General features: G+C 36.1%; 1 protein-coding gene across 1 annotated transcript in view; it reads left to right on the top strand.

Annotated features, from left to right (window-relative positions):
- LOC145665057 (DNA excision repair protein ERCC-6-like) overlaps positions 1 to 26,859 on the top strand; it is a 63,125-nt gene that overhangs the window by 6,497 nt on the left and 29,769 nt on the right. The window contains exons 2-10 of the mRNA XM_081732310.1: positions 2,928 to 4,035; positions 6,571 to 6,728; positions 9,049 to 9,238; positions 11,639 to 11,784; positions 18,473 to 18,733; positions 21,374 to 21,483; positions 23,244 to 23,385; positions 25,039 to 25,206; positions 25,659 to 25,811. Coding sequence (XP_081588436.1) covers positions 2,998 to 4,035; positions 6,571 to 6,728; positions 9,049 to 9,238; positions 11,639 to 11,784; positions 18,473 to 18,733; positions 21,374 to 21,483; positions 23,244 to 23,385; positions 25,039 to 25,206; positions 25,659 to 25,811 — 2,366 coding nt within the window. The 5' untranslated portion in view covers positions 2,928 to 2,997. The remainder of the gene's footprint in view (positions 1 to 2,927; positions 4,036 to 6,570; positions 6,729 to 9,048; positions 9,239 to 11,638; positions 11,785 to 18,472; positions 18,734 to 21,373; positions 21,484 to 23,243; positions 23,386 to 25,038; positions 25,207 to 25,658; positions 25,812 to 26,859) is intronic.

Genomic DNA, 26,859 nt, shown 5'->3' with positions numbered 1-26,859 from the left:
GTAATGAGGAGGGGAGATTTTCTAAAATTCCTTTCTTTAAATTGAAAGCGATGTTTCCTGTTGTTTGTAATTGCATCACGCGGAAACGGTTGAACAGTTTGAAATGAGTTTTTGATTATGGTTAATACTACCTCAAGCTGTAATTTTTGTCACGTAACTTCGGTTGAAGGGTGTGTCGTAAGGGAGAAGATGGTTCAAAATACAGTATATGCCAAAAATAGAATGTGTTATGGAGTTTTTATATTACACTTTCATTGATATCCGTATCCTAATGGGGAGAGAAGGCTCATAAATATTTTTCATGTACTAATTCTCCTTGTGAAAAGAACGGAATAGAAAACAATGCGACTAGATCAACTTTGCTTTTTGTAGTACATACTCGTGTATTACTACAAAGAAACGATAACAGGTCTTTCTCCATGTAGCTCCGCGTAGCGTAGTCGCTAGCGCTTTCATCTTTGATACGAGCAGTCCCGGGTTCGATTCCCGGTAGGGACACTCGGTCGAAAAAGTGTAAAAGCTTTTTCAGGCCAACCGTTCTCATTGAGGTTTTCCTCATTCACACCAGGCAAATGTTGGGAAGGTACCTAACATATACGTCCTACGCCGCTTCCTTCCTTTTCTCTGATAATGTGATCGCTGAGGAACGTCATCCCTCATACGTGACTTGCTGACATGGTCATATATACCCAAAGCCCAGACATCTAATTCTTAAGGTGGGTCACCACCCGGAAGTCAGTACATATTTTAGCTCATTCCCTTAACTACTGTAAAATGAAACGTTACATATTATTAATATTGTACTATAAGATAAAGTTACGTTTCAGCTACAACATAAGGTACTGATTCATTTGGTTGTGTGTTCTGATATTGAAAAAGATAACAAATAGAAGTAAACATTTGATTCGTTTTACAATGAGCTCAAAAGATGGCACTTGCTATCAAATCTTACTAGAAGTGCTCAATTTTATGAAGTATTTATTTGAATATGTAAAGTATTTTAAAAGTAACGATCTGATTACGAAATAGATATATTGTTTGACCGTTTTTCGTGTTTTATTTCACATTTTATTTAAATATTAATTTACATTTAAGGAAATAGATTTTGAGAAGAAACTTGCGCACAACACCATAGAGCGTTGTTGCCAAATTTGTATGTTTAATTCTTGCATTCTAGCGTTGCAGTTCGAGAAACGGAACTTAGATGTGAATCGCAATAAGGGTCGAAAACTAATTTATCCAGAAAGTATCCAAGCAGAATTCCATGATTACGTCCTTTATTATCTGGCACCAGTACACACTCGACACTACCTGGCAACGCCGCACTATTCAAACAATGTTTAGCATAGCACCAAGAACACCTAGTGATCCCCCTTAAATCTTAGAATCACATAGCTGATCGAAATGACAATCTAATATTAGGATATCTTCGAGGTACTAATGTAGATGTACAGATACTTATCAGTTCTTCTAATTTTAATTTTTAGTGTTTATCACAATGACAGACTCTTATGATATTCAATCAGTGTAGTAGTGAGACTTCGCGAGTCACACTGAGGAAAATGCAACCATATCTTGAAATCGTAATTTATCTGCAATGGATGTCTGCCTACTTTGAATATTCAAAATGCATCCAATAGTTCCAGTTGATGCTTAAGGTTGTTTATGTTCCAAATGTTGACACCCAAATTCATATCTACAGCTTTTGTATTTTAATCATGATCAAAAGATGTATTTTATTTTTACCTGTAAAGTTTGTCCAAATCCGACCAAACATTCTAGGATAGACCCAAGAGCCGATTCCTAATCAACTTTCTGGTTGGTTCAATACTCTGACGTACTATTTCGTAGTTACTGACTTCTTGGTTTAAATACTGTTTGTTAGTGAAGCGCATGTATACTGATTTCTTTTGCTTAATAATTTTAACATTCCGCATTTTTTACGAGTTGCACGAGTGCGTATACTTTTGTATGTAGCGTGTATTGTTGAAGCGAGGAATATTAAAATATCACTATAGCAGAAATTGTCATAATCTTTCCTTTTACTTCAACAGAATGTGAAAAATAGTTTTCCTAACGAGTTAATACACTTAAATTTCTTTCTAAATGTATAATCCGTGTAAAATAACGAAAAAGTGACCGTATATAAGCTTAGAAGAACATTTATACATAATAATATTATTACGAATACAGAAAATGGAATTAGTATTTCGTATTCAAATTGTATAAACTTCCATACCAACTTGGAAGGATAAAGAGTATAGACCAATCTGCGTAACTGCCGAAAACATGAAAGAATGAACTTTAAAGGTCCATAGTTCCAAAAGTATTGGACCTACCGTAATCAGGTCAAGACATCACATTTAGGATCTAATATGTACGCTATCCAAAAATACTTTTTTCAGAATCCTAAGGTACCCACACAACAATTTTTATAGAGGGGGTTTGGGTACGGGCATATAATTTGAAGTATTCACCAACTACTTCTATAAAATGGTTGCGGAAGTACCACAGGATTCTGAAATATGGCTATTTAAATAGGTCACATATTAAGTGAAACCTTGACCCAACTACGGTAAGTCCCATAATTTTGGAGCTATGAACCTTTAAAGTTCATTTTTTCATGTTTTCGGCAGCCAGATTTATGCACCGAAAGGAAGGATTTGTGCACCCAGGTTAGTCTATACTTCTCTTGTCTTATCTTGTTGTCAGGTATCACCTTCCAAACGTTGTCGCTGTTGTTTTGAAACACCCTGTATATAATAAGAAAGAAAAATGTAATAAGAGGTCAGTCATGGCCAGTTTTTATTTCATCCGCATAAAAATTAAAATAATGAAGCGGCAGTATAGATGTGTGTAAATATTTCGTCTTTTATCAGTTTATTCTTAACTAAGATAATTAATGCTTTGTTTGTATTTATTTTCAGGTCAAGTTGGAAACTCTATTAGTTCAACGTTAAAGTTTATTTATTGCTTCTGTTAGAATTTCGAGTTGTTATGGAGAACATCGATACCTGTGACTGTGTGCAAGTGTCCAGAGAGAATGAGGAAGGAAAAATGAGTGGAGATGAAGAAGAAACTAAGGTAGAGGAAAGAGAGAGCGAGCGTAAGGCGGAGAGAAGTCCAGGATGTATGGAGGAAGACTCAGAGGAAGCTAAGCAATCAAACGAACTGAATGTAAAGGAAGATAAATATGAGGAGGAACAGTCAGACTCAGAAGAAACCAAACACTTGAACGAAATTAGTGAAAGGGAAGATAACTGTGAGCAGGGGGAATCAGACTCGATGGAAGCCAAACAGTCAAACGAGATAAGTGTAAAGGAAGATGATGATGAAGAGGGGGAATCAGACTCAATGGAAGCCAAACACTCAAGCAAAATTAGTGTAAAGGAAGATGATGATGAAGAGGGGGAATCAGACTCTATGGAAGCCAAACACTCAAGCAAAATTAGTGTAAAGGAAGATGATGATGAAGAGGGGGAATCAGACTCTATGGAAGCCAAACACTCAAGCAAAATTAGTGTAAAGGAAGATGATGATGAAGAGGGGGAATCAGACTCAATGGAAGCCAAACACTCAAGCAAAATTAGTGTAAAGGAAGATGATGATGAAGAGGGGGAATCAGACTCTATGGAAGCCAAACACTCAAGCAAAATTAGTGTAAAGGAAGGTAATTGTGAGGAGGAAGAGTCAGACTCAATGGAAGCCAAACAATCAAGCAAAATTAGTGTAAAGGGAGGTAATTGTGAGGAGGAAGAATCAGACTCAAAGGAAGCCAAACACTCAAGCGAAATTAGTGTAAAGGAAGATGATGATGAAGAGGGGGAATCAGACTCTATGGAAGCCAAACAGTCAGGAGAAGTGAGTATACAGAAAGCGAGCGATGGCATAAAGGAAGAACAAGAAGAATCTACTTCGGCGATTAAACAAGAAGAAGAGACCAGTGGTATGGATTCAGTGAGCTCGAAGGAAGAGGATTTCAGCGCTTTCAACATCGATAGGCACTGCATAGAGACGGTAGCTGTCGATCAACAGGTAGCTATAACTTCTCAGATTATAGTAAATTTTAAATTCTAGACGATAATGTTACGTGAGAGAGAAATAGTGTTGAAAGGAATAGCATAAAGCCTTTAAGGTACAATTATTGGGTTGACCCATAAGTGCTTGCGTTTTTTGTTTTTTTTTTTAAATTAAAAATTTTGCACGAAAAATAAAAATGTGGCAATACGTGTTATGTTAAATAATAAAGCATTAGGTGCTCTACAAAATGGTTGATCAGATTTTTTAATGCTGATATACTTTCTGTTCTTTTCAGGTCATTAATATGGAGTATCAAGTCGATAGAGAAGATCATTGTGGGGACCGCGGTGGCTCAGTAATAGAGCGTTCACCTCTGGTGCTTGGGGTCCCGGGTTCGATCCCAGCCGCCACCAAGTGAACTTTGTGGTGGACAAACACCGTGTGCGTGGGTTTTCTCGGGGTTCTCCCGTTTCCTCCCACTTTCTTCATTCCACCATTTCATTCATTACTCGTCATCACCGTCTCCTTTAGCCTAACCGGCATAGCCGTGAGACGTAAAACTCAAAGATTTTCAAAGAGAAGAGCATTTTCCACACTGGCTGCTGCTTTTTTGGTTTAATCGAGGTACCAAAGCCAACGGAAGTTCGAGAGATTTATGAAGTTTATGGCGAAGAAGCGATGCCTCGTAGGAGGGCTCAATATTGGTTTAAGCGATTCAGAAACGGCAATTTTGACCTCAAAGACGTGCATCGCACCGGACGCCCCAACCCCATTCAGTTCGATGAGGAACGAACGATTGAATCAGCATACTCACGAAGATCCATGCCAAACAACAAAGAAATTGGCAGAGATAATGGAGTACTCCTACAGTACCATAGAGCTTCACCTTCACTCGATAAGAAATGTCCAAAAGTTGGGCGCATGGGATCCATATGCTTTGAACAACAACGCCATGATCGCCGCCGATTTGCTAACCCTTCATTGGTCAACACGTGGACACAAGCAGCGATTCCTCTACCGAATTGTTACCGGGGACGAAAAGTGGTGTCTTCTGGGCTTTGGCACCTCGATTAAACCCAAACAAAAGCAGGTGTCGAAAATGCTCTTTTTTGTCGACTTGACACACCATTTTAATGACCTGAAAAGAACAGAAAGTATATCAGCACAAAAAATCTGAACACACTATTTTGTGTAGAGCACATAATACCTATCGAATAACATATCACGCATTGTCACAACATTTTATTTTTTATGCAAAATTTTCACTGAAAGAACGCCAACACTTATGGGCCGACCCAATAGTTCAAAATTCCATAATTGTCACATGGCAGATTTTAAAATTGTTAGAATACCTGGATGGTTTTGTACAGCTTTATTTGACTGAGACTAATCAGTATCACCGTGTTTTTTTTTTTTTTTTTTTTTTTTTTTTTTTTTTTTTTTTTTTTTAATGAATGAATGAACGAATGAAATGAAATTTTAGCTGCACAAAAGGTTTACGCGCTAGCCATAGACCAGCAGGAAGGCTATTTTGTTTTCTTGTAACAGAAAGTTAATACAAGTCAGTGACTTAACAATAAAATTTTGTTTATTATTTGAAAAGTTTAATAAACTTTATACTTAAAATAATTACTGACTTATGTCTGTCGCAGTGCCTGAAATTTTTATTAGATTTGAGGAGTAAGATTCTTGGACGCCTTTTCACTTTATTACTTCCCAAAGACTGTGGATGCAACAGTTGAAATAGTCGGGAATTAAAAAAATAAAAAATAAAAGTAAAGTCAGTAATTATATTAGATTTGATGTATGTTCCTTGCGTATGATTACAATTTGTGTTTCTTTTGTTTTGTTTTAATGTGTTTTAATGTGCTATTTACTGGCAAAACAAAGACAAAGTATCTGTTCCTAGGCGCGGAATAAAAATATATTTTTAAACATTCATGACCGTAGTATTTTTGTAAGGATATGATTTTACTCACCTTTATATAATTTGTGGAAAATATAACAACTTACTGCATCCAAATGTACCTTAATTGTACTAAACTGTTTCAGCAATCTCTGTCACCGGCATCACTTTCTCAGAGCTACTGACGAAGGCGATAAAGGTTGTTGAAACAGTTTAGTACACTTAAAGTACATATTGATTCAGTAAGTTATATTTTATTTACAAATTGTCTTATGCTTACATTTTACATACAAGCGATAGAGCAGAGTGATCCTATGTCTTTAGCCTAATGACAGTTTCTTTTCCAATGAAACTTTGTAATTTCCAAAGCCTGGAAACTATTCTGTCAAGCCGTTTTGGTTTCCGAGAAATGTGATGTTTTGTTAATCATTTCCTGCCCTTTGTTTTGTTTGATAACCAATTCTTGTATAAAACCTATACCTCAAAAGTCAATACTTGACTCTTTCCATAACTATATATATAAATATTTATTATAATATATGTACAGTATTCAATCTCACGTCTTATACCAATGGTATTCTACAGTAAATTTGATACATCATGCAGGCATAGCGATTTAATAGTATAGTTACCAATTGTTTTAGGCTGAAGAACTGCGTTCCCTTAATGTATCTGTTTATGATCAAGACACCTTGGAGCAAGGTATTATGCATCAAGTGGACAAGGCGATTGAGAAACAGGAAAAGGAACAGCTAAGGAAACGCGTCGAAGAAGATTTAAAGAATATTGCCAAAGATATTAGGTAGGTGTGCGTTTGTTTTTATTGAGTTATTGCTTATATAATTGTGGCTACACATAAAGAAATATATTTGGAAGTGAATATAAATTAGACAAGGTACATGGTAATGAACCAAAAGCATCTTTTTTAAAATATTTTTTGTTTATTAGGTCAAATTTATCGTTCCTTTCTAACGCCAAGGGTATATACATCGAAGCACCACAATGCGTTCGCTATTTACTCCTACCGGAAATCGGGGGCGCGGTGGCTCAGTGGTAGAGCGTCCGCCTCCGGTGCTTGGGCTCCGTGGTTCAATCCCAGCTAGCGCCGTGTTGACTTTGTGGTGGACAAACATGTGCTCGTGGGTTTTCTCGGGGTTCTTCCGTTTCCTCCCACTTTCTTCATTCCACCATTCCATTTATTTCACATCATCATCGTCTCCTTTAGCCTAATTGGCATAACCGTGGGACGTAAAACTTAAAGATTTCATTTCATTTCCTACCGCGAATCGAACTCGACCCCTTGCACCAAAAGCCCATCCTGGTCACTAGACCAACGGGGAGGGTTCCGAGAGCATCGTAATCCATATTAATAATGTAGGCCAGCAAATAAGAATGCATGTTACTATTTCATACAAAAACTTATGTTATCGTGGGATTTTCCAAAGAAACAGAAAGTAAGAATTTATGAATGTTCTGCTATATGGATATATAAGTTGTTCGTTGACACGCAGAGAACAGACGCTGATGGTTTTCAGAAAAAAATATGTGGGCGTAAAAAAGTATAAACAGAAGGGTGAATTTAGAAAGCTACGCAGCGTTCAACCTCTCAATAGATACGAATTGCCGAATGTTAAACAGATATTGAAGTCGAATCGTCCAAGATAGGCGGAACACATGTGGCATTTGGGTGATTAGAGTCCTTGTCTGGAAGACTGAGGGAAAGGGACGTTGTGTAGACGAAGGGATGATAACATAAAGGAGCATTCTAGAAAAAGGAATAACAATAATCAGTGGAGAATTCGTTTCTGCACCGATGAGGTTTCGGGTTAGTTAAACCGGAGAGTGAATTCTTTTTTTTATTTGATAAGATTATTCGTGTGTGTTATAAGGCGTTTACAGGCTCGAAGCAAATATTTCAAGACTAGTGTAGTAATATTAAAAGTCGATTCATAAAAATAAAAAAAAAAAAAAAAAAATGCCAGTATATGCATATAGCGAGGAAACATTTGCGTTCAAGCACGAAACCATTTTTATATGTAAACTCTACTTACATATTTTATATAGAGAGCTCTCACGTTTGTAAAACCGCCGAAGAATAATGAAATTTATAGTTTAACGTGTCCTGGGTCGCTTTGGCTGTGGTAAAATGACTCCCTTCTGGTGCATGGGGTCCTTGGTTCGTTCCCACTCTCGCCAAGTGGGCTTTGTAGAGAACACACACCGTATTTGAGAGTTTTCTGGGTGTTCTGCTGTCTCCTCCTACTTTATTTAGTCCACCACTTCGTTCATTATCATCGTCTTTATCCTCCGAGCATAAGCGTGGAATATTACGCTCAAAAAAGGTTTATAATGCCCTTTAGGCTAAAGGAGGCCGATGATTAGTGAAAGGGACTGATTATAAACTTATTGGTGGAATGAGAATGTGGGAGGAAATAGGGAAACCCAACGGAGACTGTGTTGTCCACCAAAAACTCCACATGATCTGGGAACGAGCTTGAAACCTCTCACACCAGAGATAAGTATTCTACTACGGAGATCCACTATTACCTCTTAGAAAACGTATTTGGTGAGCAGGGCACATACGAGAATAGAAAGAAAATTACTTTTCTGTTACATACTTCTTTTAAATGCGACTTTCGTTATATATGTTATAGATAAACACTTTAAAAAAGAAAAAAAAGTACCCAGTGAAAAAGAAGAAAAAAAAACTCATTTAGCCATTCGGAACTTCCAAATTACTAACCAAGGAAACTGAAACAGGCCACTGAATATAATTGAAAATTAACAGGCGAGTAATAGGCTCTTTTATTTCACGTCAAAAAATGTTTGGAGGTGTGTGGTTTTAGGTATGCATTAGAATATGATGGTAGAATATGTGACAAAATTTTATTATTTATTAATGAGATCAATTTTGTAAAATGTGCTTTGAAAGCATTTTAAATATATTTTTAAAACTATTTTATTTTACATCGAAATCGTTTGTATGATTGATTGTAATTATACCATACTTTGTGCTTTTGTATGACTTACATCTGAATCATGGCTTCGATTAAAAAAAAAAAAAAATCTTTGACATCCCATGAAATGTATTGTATCCATTTATTTACGCTTCTATATTTTAGTTGTGTGACCTTAAAGATGAAGAAGAACGAAATCCTGCTGAAGGGGTTAGATTCGAAGGACCGCCAACTGGTGAGCATCAGGAAGGATCAGGAGAAACAGACGAAACATCTTAAAACTCTAAAGGCTCGCGAGAAGTCCTTGTTGCAGAAACAGAACGAGATTTTTGGTGAAGGCGAGACGAGCGATCAGGTAATGATTTGTTCACTTGCTCTCCACGTCATTATATTTGAATATACAGTTATAAATGAAATAACTTTTCTTCTTTTTCCGTTTTTAACTTACTCAAAACATTTTTAGAGAACCCAACATTTTTCTCCTTTCAATTTATGTGTCATCCTTAGCGAGACCGGGTTTTTCCTTATAATCATAAATTATCCCTTCAAGTTTATTCTTTTAGCAGAAGGTAGATCTTCTTATAAATCAATTCCTTGTCACTCAATTCATCTTAAAGTCTATGACGAAATTCTCTTTGTATATTGGTTTTTCTACATCAGTGTATCTAATTCTTTCCTGATCATTTCCCAAGGTCGGACTGTTATTTCTAATATCAAGAATAATACCAGAAGAATATAAGCAATCACGGCCTGCAATTGAATCTTTGAGTAAATAAGGTATGAAATAGAACCGTTGCCTTATTTTAATCCTGTAAAACTCTACAATGCATATACTTATTTATCTCTGTATTACTGCTCGCTAAAGCTATGGTTAATTTACAGTTTCTTAATTTTCCACTTTTTTTTTCTATTATTATTTATTAATTTGCTGTATTACTGGACAAGCATGATGAACTACTGCCACCGTCTAAAAAAATTCATTGTATTCCACAATCTCTACACGGACAGTAGGTGGTTTCATTTTTCTTTCCCACCAGGACCTAGACTTGATTTGCCTCTGGAGTTAAACAACCCCTTCCTCTAATGGTAGGGTTAAGTTTTTTTCTTTTTATTTCGAAATTTCTTCGATCTTAGTTGCCTCTGGCTATAATGGGATTTGGATACCCGGCCTTGATTTGGCTGTTCTTCTCTTTGTTTTTCATCTCTAGGTTTTTCTCCCTCGGGTACGCTAGAACACTAGCCTCCATCTGTTTCTGTTAGTAATAAGCGTGATATAGGAAATATTTTTCCATCTAGCTTATTGTATTCTAGTATTGCAAATTTAGTAAGCTTTTAGGGATTCAAAGAAGTAAACAAAAAATTGCTTTTATCGATATTTACTTTAAAAAAAAGAAGAAAAAAACGCCTTCAGGAATAGTTTTCTAAATGATAACGATATTACGCAAGAAACCATTGCTACCAGAAATGAAGAGCAAATTATGTTACAAGTTTCTCTCATTCTTCTATAGTGCAAAGGGCATCAGGAGTCTTCGTGTTTTGATACTTTTATCCGTAAAAAATTCGTATTCGTATCTGGAGATTCTCTAGTTATAACGTAAGTAAAAGGCTAATAGTCACCGCAACAAACAAACCACATCACTAGGAAGTACTTTCGAAGAATATCGTCTTCATCTTTAGGCTAGGCACAATTCGAAAAGGATTGAAACCATGGGAAAGAAATTATGGATAGGTAAAAATGATTAAAAAGAATTTTAAAAATATACGAAGCAAAAATCTTCTTGTCACTAGAAATAGATATATATTAATAGTAATTCACTTGTCACTGTTCACTGTTGTACTGTTCTTTTTTCCTTACCTTCCAGACGGCGGAAGTGAGTAGTGAAAACACTGCTCCAAATGGCATTTATGTCACCTTTATCTGAATTGAGTGTCGGTTTCTCCTTATGAATGTAATAAGTTTCTTTAATTTTCCGTTCAGTTGCTGTTGTGGCTTTTTCGATCAAAGATGAATATAACATAAAGGTCTCCGAAGTTCCTCCTAAGTCTATAGAAAAATATATTACAAGTTTTAAATCGTTTTTTACTGATCCCAAACAAAGTAGTGGTGTCTGTCGGCGTAAATGTCAATGTCACCAAATAAATATAGGCCAAAAAAGAGGAATATTTGTACCAGAATCGCTGAGCACATTCGCACATCCAAATCTCGTAGCTTACAACAGTTATTTGGATTGACATCTCATCTCAAAGAAAATAACCACAACATTGCTAATTCATGTTTGATCGAAAAAGCAAAAACAGCAACTGACAGGAAAATTAAAGAAATTTATTACATTCATAAGGAGAAACCGGTACTCAATTCAGATAAAGGTGACATAAATGCCACTTGGTGCAATGTTTTTGCTACTTATTTTCACCGTCTGGAAGGTAATGAAAAAAGAAGAACAGTAAACAACAGTGAACAGTGACAAGAAGATTTTTGCTTCGTATATTTTTAAAATTCTTTTTAAGCATCTTTACCTTTCCATAATTTCTTTCCTATGGTTTCAATCCTTTTTGAAGTGTGTCTAGGCTGACGATGAAGACGATATTCTTCGAAAGTACTTCCTAGAGATGTCTGTTTCTTGCGGTGACTATTAGCCTTTTACTTATGTTATTTCTAATTATTATGACCGCTTGCAATACATATGTTAAAATAAAATGCCTACGATTGAGGTAATAGTGTATCTTGATCTTTTGGTGGTTGTATTGCTTTCAGAGCGTGACGAAGGATTCTGACGAGGCTCAATTGGACTCGGTGTTTGGGACCAAACAGCGCAAGGAGACGGACAGAGAGAGGCGCATTCGTCTGGGAGAGATGACGCCATTTGGAACTGTTCTCAACAACACGAAGTCCGTCGAGAAGTAAGTTAGTTTAGGAACAAAATTTAATACTTACAGAGAGTACGCTCTGAGGAATTAGTCGTTATTAATGCTACCTTATGCTTCGAATAAGTCATTCTCCCGGGTTTCTGGAGGTTACGAAATTACTACCAATTCATTTTTGTCTACATGTTGGAAAAAAAGGTACTTGAACGACACACATTGAACAACACCAGAATTTATAGTTTTGAGAAACAGTATTTTGCTAATAACTTCATATAAAAATTTACTTTTTACAGGTGATAAGGAGGGCCCGGATTTTTGTGTGCTAAAAAACTAAAATATTTATTTTTTATGTGCTAAAAATGAAAAAAAAATATTTAACAAAAATAACAAGGAAAAGTATGGAGTCCAAATTGTCCATCGTAAATTCATGCCTATTGTCACGGAATAATGCCTTATATTAAGAAAAGGAACGTTTCTACATCACGCGATGTTAACCTCGCGTTTAAAAAGTCACATCACGAATATTCACACCATCAATTTCACTTGCGGTTTGGCCTTCCAATACATGAGATATTTTACATACGGTTTTATAGCCAATACTTCTTTAACCGAAGTACTCAGTAAATTTCGTGTAATTTCTAGTTTCTTTATAGAGTGAGTCAAGAAACGGCAATTGGCAGATATGAAAGACATTGTCACTTACTAAATTTTGAACCATTTCAATGGATGAAGTATCGTATGGGTGTAGTTTAGTTACTACAGATACAAATGATCCAAAATTCTCCGTATAAAATAGTATTGTATTAAGCCAGGTACCCCACCGCGTGATTACGGATGTTAACCGGGATTTCTTTCTTTGAAAAGTTGAATTCTAGTTGGCGATTTTATTCAAGTGTGATGTTTTTCTTTCCATTTGACATTAACTTGTGCACTTTAGGATAAAGGGTTCGGATTTTTCACACAATAGATGTAGGGTGTGTACGACACACGTCACGTGAATCATATTAGGATAGCATACAGAAAGAGCTTCACCAGCTTTCCTCATATAAGGAGACCATCAGTCAGGAAAAGGAAAACATTGTCATATTTCACAGCATTTGGCCACAAAATGAGCAAAGATTCATTGAACAGCTTTTCAATTGTCACATGATTCGTGACTAAAAGTTCTTGAGAGTCTAGCAAGAAATGTTGTTCGGAAATTGTTTCGTTATTTTTCAGTACCGGAACACGTACTATAATATTTCCCACTTTTCTAACACTAACAGCATCACAAGTTGCATAATTGCTCACCCAAAGTTTTCCGTTTTTACATACGGACCTAATGTGTGTTAATGTTTCTTCATAGCACTTGGGTATAGATAGTTTTTCGGACGAAAATGAAATCTTTGAGTTTTGCGTCCCACGGTTATGCCGGTTAGGCTAAAGGAGACGGTGATGATGAGTAATGAATGAAATGGTGGAATGAAGAAAGTGGGAGGAAAGAAAGAACCCCGAGAAAACCCACGCACACGGTGTTTGTCCACTACAAAGTTCACTTGACGGGGGCCGGGATCGAACCCGGGACCCCAAGCACCAGAGGTGAACGCTCTACCACTGAGCCACCGAGTTTTTCGGACGAGTTGACTCATCTGGAGGACTTAAGTTCGTATATTTGGTAAGAAAATCTCGGAGCTCGGGATTATTTATCATATCCAAGGGTATGTCAGCATGTCATAATGTAACCTATTCTTTTCCCGATGTTAATTTCTTTCGAGAGAAAGAAAAGAACAATTTGTTGTGAAATTTAGAGTAAAGTAACGGAAAATTATTAAAAATATGTATTATTACAAAAATGTCTAAAATATTTATTTACAGAATTTTTTCAGAAAATATATATTTTTATGTGAAATAAAATTTGTAATTTACACTTGCAGACTCTTAATTCGGATAATAAACTTTGTTTTGAGTATGTACTTGTTCGAAAAAAAATGTTTTTACATACAAATCCGGGCCTTAGTGATAAGATTAACTGCTTGTAGGTATAACTTGCAAAGATTGATGAAAGCACCAGTGCGAAATGTGTTAGTAGTTATTGCTCATAATAATGGACGGACGCTAATAATATACAGTGAACACTTAGAAGTAAATTAGTAGAATTGGTCCGAGAATTCCTCTTTGCAGAAGACACCTATCTGTCGTGATACCTGTATTTCAAGCAGCGGTGAACCTGATAGTGTTTGTTAATTCTACAAACTCCTGTGTTATCTAATGTGATGTTTGAGCACCAGGGTGTCTACTGATACTGGAAATATTTGAATTATACTGGAATTTAATTTTGATACTGGAAATACTGGAATTTCGATCCACATATTGGAAAAATTATGAAACTGGTAATTTGTCAACAATACTTTTTTGTAATTGTTTTAATAGTCTTAGAAACAATTTTGTATTGATTCAGATTGTAAATTTTTCCAAAACAAGAGTTGTATACATTTTGTAATTAGACATTTAAAACAATGGGTGGAGTGGAGAACTGTGAGGGAAGTTGGGAAGCCGTTTAAAAAAAAATTATTTGTATTTAAAAAAAATCAATGCTAATTAAATTTAATGAAAATAAAATATACTTTTGATGGTAGAACAATTACAAACCTGGTATCATCAAGAATGAGATTATTCTTAAAGAACTTTTAAAATATCATTGTAATAGGTACTGGAATTTTGCTGATAGTTATACTTTAATGTACTGGAAATATACTGGAATTTTGAAATGAAACTCAGTAGACACCCTGAGCACTTTCCTTGGAGACGTAAACGAGAAAGTAGACTGTATTTTGTAGCGTCAAGATGCTCGAGAGGAGAACAATGACTTATTCCAGATGTAACCAGTATTAATTACGACTACTCCCCTCGGAGCATTTAGTTTTTAAAGTACTAAATTTGTCTTATAATGTGTTCCATGCGCTTAATTTATAGTCCAATTTAAATATAATTCTTCTCTACTGCCACGTTGATTACATTGTACACTTGTACTGGCGCAGGGTGTGACAAAAACAAAACGGAATCTAGGTCTTTAAATTTCATTTGTAACATAATTACGTTGTTTATTGTGATTTTAGATTAAAATAAAACATTTTCGTCTTCGTTAATTGAGGTTTCAAATAGTTTCTGGAAATTTTCAGTATATGAAGCATTCACTGAAAAAAAAAATAAAACATTATTATACTATCACTGTATATAAAACTGTTTTTTATCCATACAATCTTACAGTGTTTCTAATTATTAGGAACAAAAGTCATTGTTTTCTTTACTATCTGTGTCTTTGTTCTCACTATTGTAATGATCATCACCCATTGTAACCATACGAGAAAAGCGCATTTTTCTCCGAGAACGCGTGGCGCGGGGCGTTGCCAGAACACCATGTATTTATTAATTATGTGTAATTCAAAAATGACAAATATGATAAAATTCTTTCCAGGTTACATGTTGAAATATTGAGATGAGGGAAAAGACATCAAAAATATCAAGTGGTTACTTAAACTTAATCAGTCTGCAGAGCTATGTTTCACGATAGGAAATGAGCTCCCTCGTGGCTAAGCGGTTAGCATACGTGCCTTTGGCGTGGGAGACCCGGGTTCGATTCCCGGCGGGAGCTCATGTGGTTCGGATTCCATGTTAATCAGTAGGTCCACGTCTCATATAGCCTCGCTGCTGAAAGGGACGCTAAACTAAAATCAACTCAACTCAACTCAACGATAGGAAATGTTCATAACACCCTATGCTAGTACTGAAGGGTTAAAATAGGGTTCCTACGAACTTGAAAGTCAGGGGAAATTTGAAGTTCCGTTGGACGTTTTTGTTTTGATGAACGGAGAAGAGTTAAAAATAGCAGAAATGTTTCTAACGTAACTTTAAAATCTAGTGCACATAATACCACCATGAACTATTGATTTATGATGTCAAATCCCTGAAAAGCTCACATCTTGTGAGTGCGTAGATGACGACCACGGAGTACCTGAGGTGAACCTAGCATTGCTTCCACGTATGCAGGGCTCCATTCTTTGTATCCGTTCTGTCCAAGCTCTTTTTCTCAACTCTTTCGTACTTCAGTTTCTCTTTATTTGTGATTTAGGATTACCATACTTTTTTCAGGAGCAGTTTGTAGACTAGTTAAAAGCTGCGAGTTTCGTGTTATGAGGCTTTAAATAAAGCTATTCAGAAGGGGCAAATGAATATATTTGTAAGTGTGTGGGACAGTTTTAATCGAAAAGTTGTAACCAGTGTATTCATAACGGAGAACTCTGCAGAACTGTTAAAGCAGTTTCTGAAAGGAATTTTCACTTTGCCACTGACAAAATTGTTACGAATTTCCATGGATGGTCCAAACGTTAATTTCAACTTCCTTTCTCATCTCTTGGACATCAGAACAGTTACCGGTAACTTAAGGAAAAGCGTAATAAATTTCGGTACATGCGGCTTGCATGTTATCCATAGTGCGATGAAAATTCATGTTGAATCGATAGACTGGAATATGTGTAATCTACTACGTCACTTACATTACTTATTCAGTGACTCTCTAGCTTGTCAAGGAAAGTTTACTGAAATTAAGGATGCACAAAATTTCTCGTGTGTTCTTCGTCGTCTGCTAGTTGGAAAATACCAATTTTTTTTGAGATGCCATTGTGAATTTGGAACTACGTAATTTCTACAACAAGCAAAACTGCTGCCAAACACAGGACCTGTAGAAATCTTGAAAGTAGCCAGCGATCAATTTGTAAAGTGCAAACTCTCTTTCTGCAAGATGATAGCCATTGAATGCCAGCCCTTTCTGCATATGTTTCAGACTTCAATACCATTGGCCCCATTTGTCTTTAATGCTGTAGGGAAACTTACAGGATCTCATGATTGGATGTGTGAAACCAGAGCTGCTGAAACGTGCAGATACAAGGCTATTACGTGCTGATATGACAAAAGCAGAAAATCTTATTTTGAGCAAAAACGTCGACATTGGATGTGGTGCCAAACGTTGCTTGGAGAAATAGGAACAGAGACCAGGGAAAACAAACTGGAGAGAAATCCTTTCAAGTACAAACAACTGAAGGTCCGTGTTCGTTAGATTCTAGATAAGTCAGCATTTGCCCCATGTAGGTCGAAATGAGTTCTCTGTTCTTCTAGACGAACTTCATACGTGTAACGTCATAGATGATTTGTTTGCTGAAAACTTGAGGAATCCAGCTTTTTCTCCACTCTAATCACAGTGGAACTTCAAGAAGTCTTCCAGAGTTATAACGAATTAAGACTTGATGCTGTTTACACTTGTTTGCACTAAAGAAAGCCAACAGTGATTTGAAAGATGGTAAAAATTGGTTTGTCATTTCCGCATGGAAATGCAATGGTCGAAAGAGGATTTTCCGTCAATAAATCTCTCTTAATGAAAAATAAACATGAAAAGACTATTCTAGCAGAGAGCTCCTCTGTGGCTAAGCGGTTAGCGTACGCGCCTTTGGCGTGGGAGACCCGGGTTCGATTCCCGGCGGGAGCTCATGTGGTTCGGATTCCACGTTAATCAGTAGGTCCACGTCTCATATAGCCTCGCTGCTGAAAGGGACGCTAAACTAAAAATCAACTCAACTATTCTAGCAGAAAGGCATATTCATAACTAGGTATAAGAGAGACAGAAGGTATTGAACAAGGGCAATTCATCAGAAGGATGATGCTTTACGCTAAAGTCTTAAGTAGATGCTACGAAGAGTTCTTGCACTAGCAGAAAGAAGAAATAAGTGAGTACAACAGAAAGGAAGCTGAGAAGAGAATATTGGATGCGCAATTGACGGATTAGGAGCAACAGAGTTTGTCTAAAACGGGAAAATGATGAAAAGGATCTAGACATTAATACCGAGCGAACGATATCAAGGAGAAAAGGGATTCCTTGACCTAAATTTCAGTAACTTCCTGGGACGAAGATCAGTGTTTGATCACGATTTTGGGATTTTTTTTTTTTTAAAAATAATACGTTAATTAGTTTTAATTCAAAGAAAATGTTTTCCATTTCGAATCTTATACGTATTTAGTCGTATCTATATGTATTTAATGTAAAGATATGTAAACCTGTTTGTAGACAATTACGGAGGTTTTTTTTTTTTTTTTTTTTTATGGAAAAAGTAATGACAGTGTATATGAAAATAAAAACAGCACAAAAAAGTCATTCTGAAGAGAAATCTTCGAATTGGCAAGGAAAGGGTAGGGACACTCGGTCGAAAAAGTGTAAAAGCTTTTTTCAGGCCAGCCATCCTGAGCGAGATTTTCCTGGGTTTTCCTCATTCACACCAGGCAAATGCCGGGGTGGTACCTAATGTATAGGTCCCAGGCCGCTTCCTTCCTTCTCTTTCTCCGGATAGTGGGATCGCCAAGGGACGTCATTCCTCATACGTGACGGTCTCAGGTAGATGCCGAAAACCCAGACATCTAAATCCTAAATCGTGACGAGAAAAGGAGTCTGATTTCACCAGAATTTAATATGGTATTCGTATGAAGAGTCAGGAAAAGTCCGAGATTTTTTAAAGTCAAAATCTATAGGAACCATATAAACCTCTGTTAGTCAAATTACAGCGCTGACCTTAATAAGTTGGCGGTGATCGTAGATCCGTTTCTTCTTCTATTTTCTTTGCAATAATCTCGATTTGACAGTTCTATTCCAGCATTAGGCAGTCATTGCTTGTGTAACGTTATTTATGGTTTACTATTGCAGAAAGAGTGAGGGCAGAAGCGGCGAATTCACAGAGTTCGAGAAATACCTGTTGAGTCAAGCAGAGTTTCAGAAGAAGAAAACCCAAACGAAAGCAACCAAGAGGAAAAAGCAGATGGGGAAAGAGGCAAAAAGAAACGAGGAAGAAGAAGCAAAGGAAGAAAAAGAAAAGAAGAAGAAATCGCCGTTGAAAGCCAGTATTTTGTATCCGAAGAAAAAGAGGAAGAAGGCCAAGCTAGGCACTATTACAAGTGAGAACGAGTGGTAAGTTTTATTCATTTATTCTTGGGTCCTTGTAGCATATGCGCTTGTCTAACTTAATGATCAACAGGCATGGGGGGGGGGGACGGTGGCTCAGTGGTAGAGCGCTTATCTCTAGTGCGTGGGGTCCCTGGTTCGATCCCCGGTCAAGTAAGTTGTGGAGGACAGCATCGTGTCCATGGATTTTCTTCGGTACTCCCGTTTCCTCCCACATTCTGCTTCCAGTTCTTCCACCATAATTAACTTGCTTTAACCCTTTCTGACAGTGTGATTCCATTTGCGGGGTGTCTATCGGTCACGAAAGTCACGAATGTCACGAAAGTCACGAAAAAGTCACGAAATCAGAAAATGGTAATGAAAGTCACGAAAATGTCACGAAATTTAGCTTTTGGGTCACGATTTTTTTTAACTGTAGAAATGTAAGTACAGATTGGAAAATTTTGTTCTATAAAACGTCAAAATTCACCACCAAAAACGTCTATGGTCGGCTTTGGACGCTACCAAATCGCAAGCAAAACACGCTTTTATCGCATACATGAAAATTCGGCCTAATTCAAATCCAAATTCACTCTTCAAAATAGAAAATTTTATGATTTGGTAAAGAAAAGGTCACGAAAAAGTCAAGAAATTTCATTTTGGAATTTTAGTAGACACCTTGATTTGGAATTACAAGCACCCTTGGCTTTTATAGCGCATATATCGTGCCGAATGATTCCAAGTTGTCTCATAATAGTTATAGCGTCCTGGCGATATATAATTTTGAAGGAAAAAAAAATGGATTTTCTTACTTCCTTAGATTCAAGATATAATTCATTGAAATAATCATAATAATAATAATAATAATAATAATAATAATAATAATAATAATAATAATAATAATAATAATAATAATAATAATAAATATATTCATTTCCAAAAAAATTATTCAGGTCAGAAAGGGTTAATTATATGTCTCCTTTAGCTTAACATGCATAATCGCGTGATGTTAAACTGAAAGATTTCATTTCATTATTGTGGGTACCCAGTTTTCTATGCTGACCGAGCGTCGTGAGGCAGTTGGGAAGTTACTTGAATAAACATTTAGTATTCTTGCCTGTGAAGTTAGAAATAACTGCGTTGGGACTGCTCACACAATAAGGCATTAGCAAGGAAAGGCAGGTGATGTCTCCGTGAGCTGGACAACAGAGAAGTAATTTTATTTTGTTTATATGTTACTACTGTCATGTTCAAAGTCGAAAATGAAATGAAATCTTTCAGAATAAGCCCCGTTGGGTAAAGGGGACAGATGATTAATTAAAGTGAATGATTGTGAAGGAATTGGTGGATTGGAAATGTGGGAGGAAACTAGAGAATTCCGAGAAAACACATAGACACAGTGTTGTCCACCACAAACTTACCTGACTTGGGATCAAACCAGGGACCCTTCGCACCAGACGTAAATGTTCTTAACACAAAGCCACCTGTCCCCATATTCAAGGTCCTATTTTGTCCATTAATACATAATTAGAGATTCACTAAAACTGCGAAGGCCGCTCCAAAATTCAAGTGAACGTATTGGACCATAACGACTACAGGACAGAGGGTTGATAATACACACGAGGCTGTGTTTATTAAATTTGTAAATATTTAATGTTCTTCTAAAAATACATTATTGAGGACACTGAAATGGATACATCAATAAGTTAGATACTGCACCTGGTTGAGTGCAGGGCCGCACTGGCTCAGTGGTAGAGCGTTTACATTTGGTGCATGGAGTCTTTGGTTCGATCTCAGCTCGCGCCGTGAGCTCTGAGGTAGACAAACACTTTATGCGAGTTTTTTTTTTTTGGGGGGGGGGTTCTTCTGTTTCGTCCCTCTTTATTCATTCCACCATTTCATTCATTTCTCATCATCACCGTCTTCTTTAGCCTAGCCGGCATAAGCGTGGGACGTAGAACTGTAAGATTTTTATTTTCTTTTGGTTCAGTGCGTCTGTTTAAAAGTAGTGTAATGAGAGTACCAGAAGGCGGCCCCATAACTGCTAAGAGGTAGAACTACAAGGGTGATCGCTGAACGTAATTCCTGTATTTTGTATCTTCAAAACTTATTTTGACTAACATTTTCCGGATTAATTGCAATGAAAACATGAAGAATACAACGATAATGTATATCTTATGTACTTTTAAGTATCATTTTTATTTTACGGGCAAAAGGAGCTATTTAAAAAGGCACAAGCTATCAAGAAGAAAAAGAAATTATATAAAGAAATAATTTAAATATTTTGTATTATATTGAGATTTTGTTTGTTATCGTTGCTTTGACGATTTGTTTACCTGTTTTAATGTTGTTGCTATAGTAACTAGAAAGATATAGATGTAATGAGGAACCATCTTGTGTAATCTGAATGTACAATATGTTAATGTGTCGAACAAGGTATACGTTGAAGGATAATAATATATATATGAAGTGCATTAATGTGTTGAATTATTCCAGATAATCTCGTGTATTGCATAAACATTTAGAATCAGGGCATATGTAACATAGTTCACGACAGAATTAGCGTTACAAGAATGTAAACTTACAGATTTTTATCAGCTGTTAATAAGACTGAAATATCATAAGGTGAAATGACAAAGACTTAAGATTAAACGTTGTAATTTGTAGGGATTTGCAGAAGTCCCCTGGAAAAGTTCTTTCAGAGCATGTGGCACTGGAGGAGGAAAGTGGGAGCGAGTGGCAGCCTTCAGAAGATGATGAGGATTTACCTGTGGAGAGTGAGTTATTATTATTATTTAACTGAATATTTGTTTTTTAGTTGCCGTAGTAGATAGAGGACATGTAGAAAACTAGATAATATATTTACTGTATTATTCCATTATGTGTGAAGCTCCCCCTTTTTAAACCTCATCTTATACGAAGCTTTTGATCTTATATCTTTCTTATAGTATCCAAAATGTACATACAATGTCATCCTTACGATATGTTATAATACACATAGATCATGTGTGAGTAGTTAGAGAATGAAGGTGGTATTAACAGATTGTACATTTCATGAATATTGAGGCCAAAGTGGTTATAATTGCATTTACTAGTCAATCACTGTAACATACGTATTAAAAATTTCTATTTCTGTATCCAGACGAGCAGTCGCTTAAATGAAGTGTTGTGGAGCAGCAATAACACACACTTTCATCCAGCACCAGGAACTTTGGGGAGGGGGTAGGGAATGTAACATGACACTTTCATTTTGTAACTTCTTTACTTAAGAACATGAATTCGCGTTTGTTGTGTTCTGTCTCTGTGTTTTATCGCTTACAATCTTTTTCATTAACTATATAATCTTTTATGTTCTCCAGGGCACTTTGAAAGGGTGGGCCAAAACATTTAAGGTATTATGGGAAATAAGTATTAAAAAAGAAAGAAAGGAGGCAAAATCCTGCTTGGGAAACAACAACTTTTTGTTTTGTAGCAATGGCTGGCTGGATGCTTCTTGTCTTATGCCGTCATATCTGTTACTACATAATAATATTTTTTCTTTCATATAAATTTGCTTTACGTAATGCCTAAAATTTCCTAACCATCTTTTCTAGATGTTGAGTTCTTTTATAGAATAAACGAAGTCACCAAATTATAAGCAACGAAAGATTGGCACAGAACACTGTATGATTATAGACACGGAGTGAAAAAAGTACGACAGGACCGATTTTCCGGCTTACCGTGCCGATGCTTTAGCCACTACTCTGCCGAGTCTGTTTCCTGAACAGCAAACGTTCTGTCACTCTTGCAATAGATTCTTATCTGCTCAAACTACATAGACTGCATCGACAGGGTGGGCTGGGGACCTGAGTTTGAATTTTGATCCAGTCTTGCATTTTTTTTAAACTACTTGTGTACCATTGAACTTGCACATACAGTTAAAGGGAATTGGTATGATATGAAATAAATTATTTCCTCCATGTATCAATATCTATGTAGATCAGTTGATAAAGTCAGCCTTTGTTTCTCTTTCGTCATAAGAGTTCCCTAGTAGCTATATGGATAGCGTATGCACTTCTGGCGCGGGAGACACGGGTTCGATTCCCGGAGGAAGCTCATATTCGGATTCCATGTAAAGCTGTAGGTTCACGTTTCACAACCTTGGTGCTGAAAGGAACTTGTATGAAATGTATGTATTAACTGTTGGCTGTATTGGTTGTATGAAATAACGCATACACGTAATGTCTGATCATTCCTCGTATATATTTCTTAAACCTGAAATAATCTTTATCACTGGTCATAAAAGTTTTTAATCATGGAATAAGTTCCAGAGTCGTGATGGATAGTGTTATATCAGTTTTATGAGTTAGTACAGTATGTTATGTTTTGTCACACTTGGAAAATCTGTTAATTAAAACATATCTATTTATTCGTTTCTGTCTGTGTTCTTTTGATGGAATTATCAAACGCACCAATTCGTGTATTCGAGTAGCTACTTGTATAAGTGTCGTTAGTGATTCTTTGCGTTATTGATTAAATGCTGTTATTCCTTTTGCAGAAGAAGTAAAGCCTAGAACAGCGAAGACGAAGAAAAGGCGTTGCAATACAAAGTGGCTCAACTGCGAAGAATGGTCAACCGATGATTCTGACTGGGATTACTCGGACGACGAATCCAGGATTAAAAGAAGGAAAAGAAGTAGGTACCTTCATTACTAAAGTACTAAACTATATGTATTGCAAACGAACAAATAATACATTCGTAGTATTGAAACAAAACACATTTTTAAGGGGATGTCGTATGTATATATTAACTAAGATTGAATTATTTTCGCTGGCGCATGTAGGAGTTTCGTCAGTAATGTGACTCATGATGTTGATTAGTTTTAACGTATTACACTTTTTTACTTCTTTATATTCTAGTCTGGATTATTATTTTTGTGGGAGAGGTCCCTGGTTCTATTCCCGGTGGGGTAACTCAGTCGAAAAAGTGTAAAAGGTTTTTCAGGCCAGTTATCCTGAGTGAGGTTTTCTTGGATTTTCCTCATTCACACCAGGCAAATGCCGGAATGGCACCTATCATAGAGGTTCCAAGGTCGCTTCCTTGCTTCGCTTTCCTCGGATAATGTGATCACTGAGGGACGTCATTCCTCATACGTAACGGGAAAATATGTCCATAGATGCCGAAAAGCCCAGAAATCTAACTCCTAACCTGGATTATTATTTTATTATGTACAGAATCTACTTGTTAAATTATGTTTTATAACTCTTGGTTCAGAGATATTTAGATTTTTTATTTTGAGTAAAATATTGAATCTAAATAACAGTTGTGTATGGCTACACTGATTAGTTATTGGATTGACCGATATTTGCCTCGGCTCAAAGTGTGTGTTTTGCGGGTAACAATGTGATGAGATTTGAAAGTGTTTTTGCAGTGATATATAATATCTCTCATATATACACAGTAGAATGGTTAAGTAATTAGTGTACAGAGATTTTTTAATTTTATAATATATATAATATCTGCTGTTCATTTGAATCCACCGGAGACTTTCAATCTTCACAAACATCATCTTTAGTCAGGTGAGAAGGTGAGGGAGGGTTATTTATTTATTTATTTATTTATTTTTTAATTGAAGATTATTTTTCAGAATGGGTAATTGAATAGACTTAATGATCTGAATTAGTACTTTTTGAGAGAGAAGCGCTTCCTCTTCTGTATTGGTATTATTCATTTTCTACTAATGTTGTTAGCATTGGTTTTCTTGTGAAATTTTCATTTTCAATTACTGAAGTTTTTTTTTTTTAATCTTTAATTAAGAATGATTGCTTTTTAAATATTAAAGATTTCTTTTGTTGCATTAGAACTTTTTTTTTTCATTTAGTTGCGATATATGTTTATATTTATTTAGGTTACCCTGATTTCGTTTTTTTTTTAATTTTTTTTTATTATTTATTTTTAGTGTTCTCTTAAGGTGTTAGTGGTGGTTCATAAAAATGAGATATTCGTTTTGTTTATTTATTAATTTTTTCTTTTTTATTGTAACTGGTACTTTTTTTCTCCTCTAGTTGGTTTGATACATATTCTTCATATAAAAAGACAAATTTTTCTCTTAGCGCGTACAAGCTTCCATGGAATCTATTATTAGGTAACTTTTTCCCGACTACAGCCTCTAATAAACAGGATTACTTGGATGCGGTGCTCAAAACGTAATATCACTCAAGCTCTAGAAATACCTATATTGGAACCAGTTCCAGCCATACAGAATAGTCGGTAGTATCAGAGATTATTTATTATTTAGAACTTATCCATTGGGTGTGTAATAATAACTTTAATAATTTGTCGCTGCAGGTAGAAAGGAGATTGACGATGGGAATATGGATGACTTTTTGGAGCGAATGAAGATCTGGGAAGATGAATTAAGAAGAAAAAGTGAGAAGAATGAAGAGGAAGATGACGGAGGATATGAAGAATTTGAAGGTGGTTACAGGATTCCTCACTCCATTTGGAATAAATTGTTCAAGTGAGTGTGCCAGGGTAAAAAACATTATTTATTAGATATAAATACGATGCTTAGCTGCTGGTACACTCCTCAGTTTAAATCCTCATGCGTACATTTCAAGAAAAATGACAAACTTTTTTTTTGTGAGTTTAGAAACTGATGCTCTACGATAACCGCGTCATATGATACCAATACTGAAGTCTACACTAATCAGGTTTCTGATTATGATACTAAAAAGATGATAGAAATGATTTTTTGTGGCGCTAAAATGTACGTCCTTAATTCTCATTAATAATTACTAATTTGCTTCTTTGTGTGCTATATATGTATCAGATTACATCTATTTTTAATCTATAAATATGTATGTGTTGTTGTTTGTCTTGTTCTAATATTAAACGTATGCTTTTAACGATGATGAACATAATATTTCTAATATGCTGCATTTTCTTTTTTATTCTTGTTCATCGTTTTAGCTATCAAAGAGTAGGCGTGCAATGGATGTGGGAATTGTGTCAGCAGCATTGTGGAGGTATCTTAGGCGACGAGATGGGCCTTGGAAAAACGGTTCAGGTGATTGCATTTTTAGCTGGCTTCAGCTTCACTGGCAAGCAAATGAGGCAGACAGGGTAAGAGCTTGTTATTAATAAACCTCTAATTAACAAAAATAATTAATATCTCGCTATGTCAAGGAACAGAAAGCTTCATGGTTGCTGGAATGTAAAAATGATTAATGGTAACTGTTGGGAAGTAAACTTCAAGGGTATGGGTAACTGGTCAATGAGTCCGTACCATATGATAAGGAAGTAGAAATCGTAGATTGGTGATAAGTGTGTAAGTGTGACTTTATCTAAATATCCAACAGTAACCAGTTGTAGTTGTATTGCAAGGAAAAAAAAAATCTTTCGTTTGAAAAGCTATCAACTCTCACACGTGGATAATTGAACTGACAGACAGAACATTTGGTTTACTTCTGCGTTTATTTGTCACAATATTTTCTGAGAGTTTTTGACCAGTCTTCGCCAACATTTCGTCCACATTAGACGTTACAGACGATGAGGTTATTACACCGAGATCTTTATGATCTACCTTGTAGAACGCTGGCCGAAAAATTTCTCATACACTTTGTCGTCATACTATCATTTAGTTCATTTTTCACAACAGAGCCTCTTGCTACTGAATCATAGACTTCATGCCTAAAACATTTCTCATAAGACACCATAATACCGCAGAGCTCCTTCGTGGCTAAGCGGTTAGCGTACGCGCTTTTGGCTGGGACACCCGGGTTCGATTTCCGGCGGGAGCTCACGTGGTTTGAATTCCACGCTAATCAGTAGGTTGCGTCTCATACAGCCTCGTTGCTGAAAGGGCCGTTAACTTAAACTCAACTCATAGTACCGTAGGTAAAGTTCAAAAACAATTTTGAACCGTCATATGTACCGTTTTTGTTTACGTTTTCTTCTGATTTTAGATAAATGCGCAGAGTAATTCGATAATGCAGAATTCAAAATTATAACTGCTGACTTGTTATACGTATCTAGCTTCGAAATTCGTCATTTCATCCAGTAGGTCAGAAGGAAGGAAAGCCGATGCACTCACAGCGAAGCGTAAATTCAAGCATATTCTGTAATGAATACTTAATAAGTTCCCTGAAATTTCACGAATTGATGTACTCTT

The sequence above is a fragment of the Thermobia domestica genome, chromosome 11, assembly GCF_964235325.1.
Source record: "Thermobia domestica chromosome 11, izTheDome1.hap1.1, whole genome shotgun sequence".
Lineage (NCBI taxonomy): Eukaryota > Metazoa > Arthropoda > Insecta > Zygentoma > Lepismatidae > Thermobia > Thermobia domestica.
Note: the sequence above shows the minus strand (reverse complement) of the source record. Positions and strands in the feature narration are given on the sequence as shown.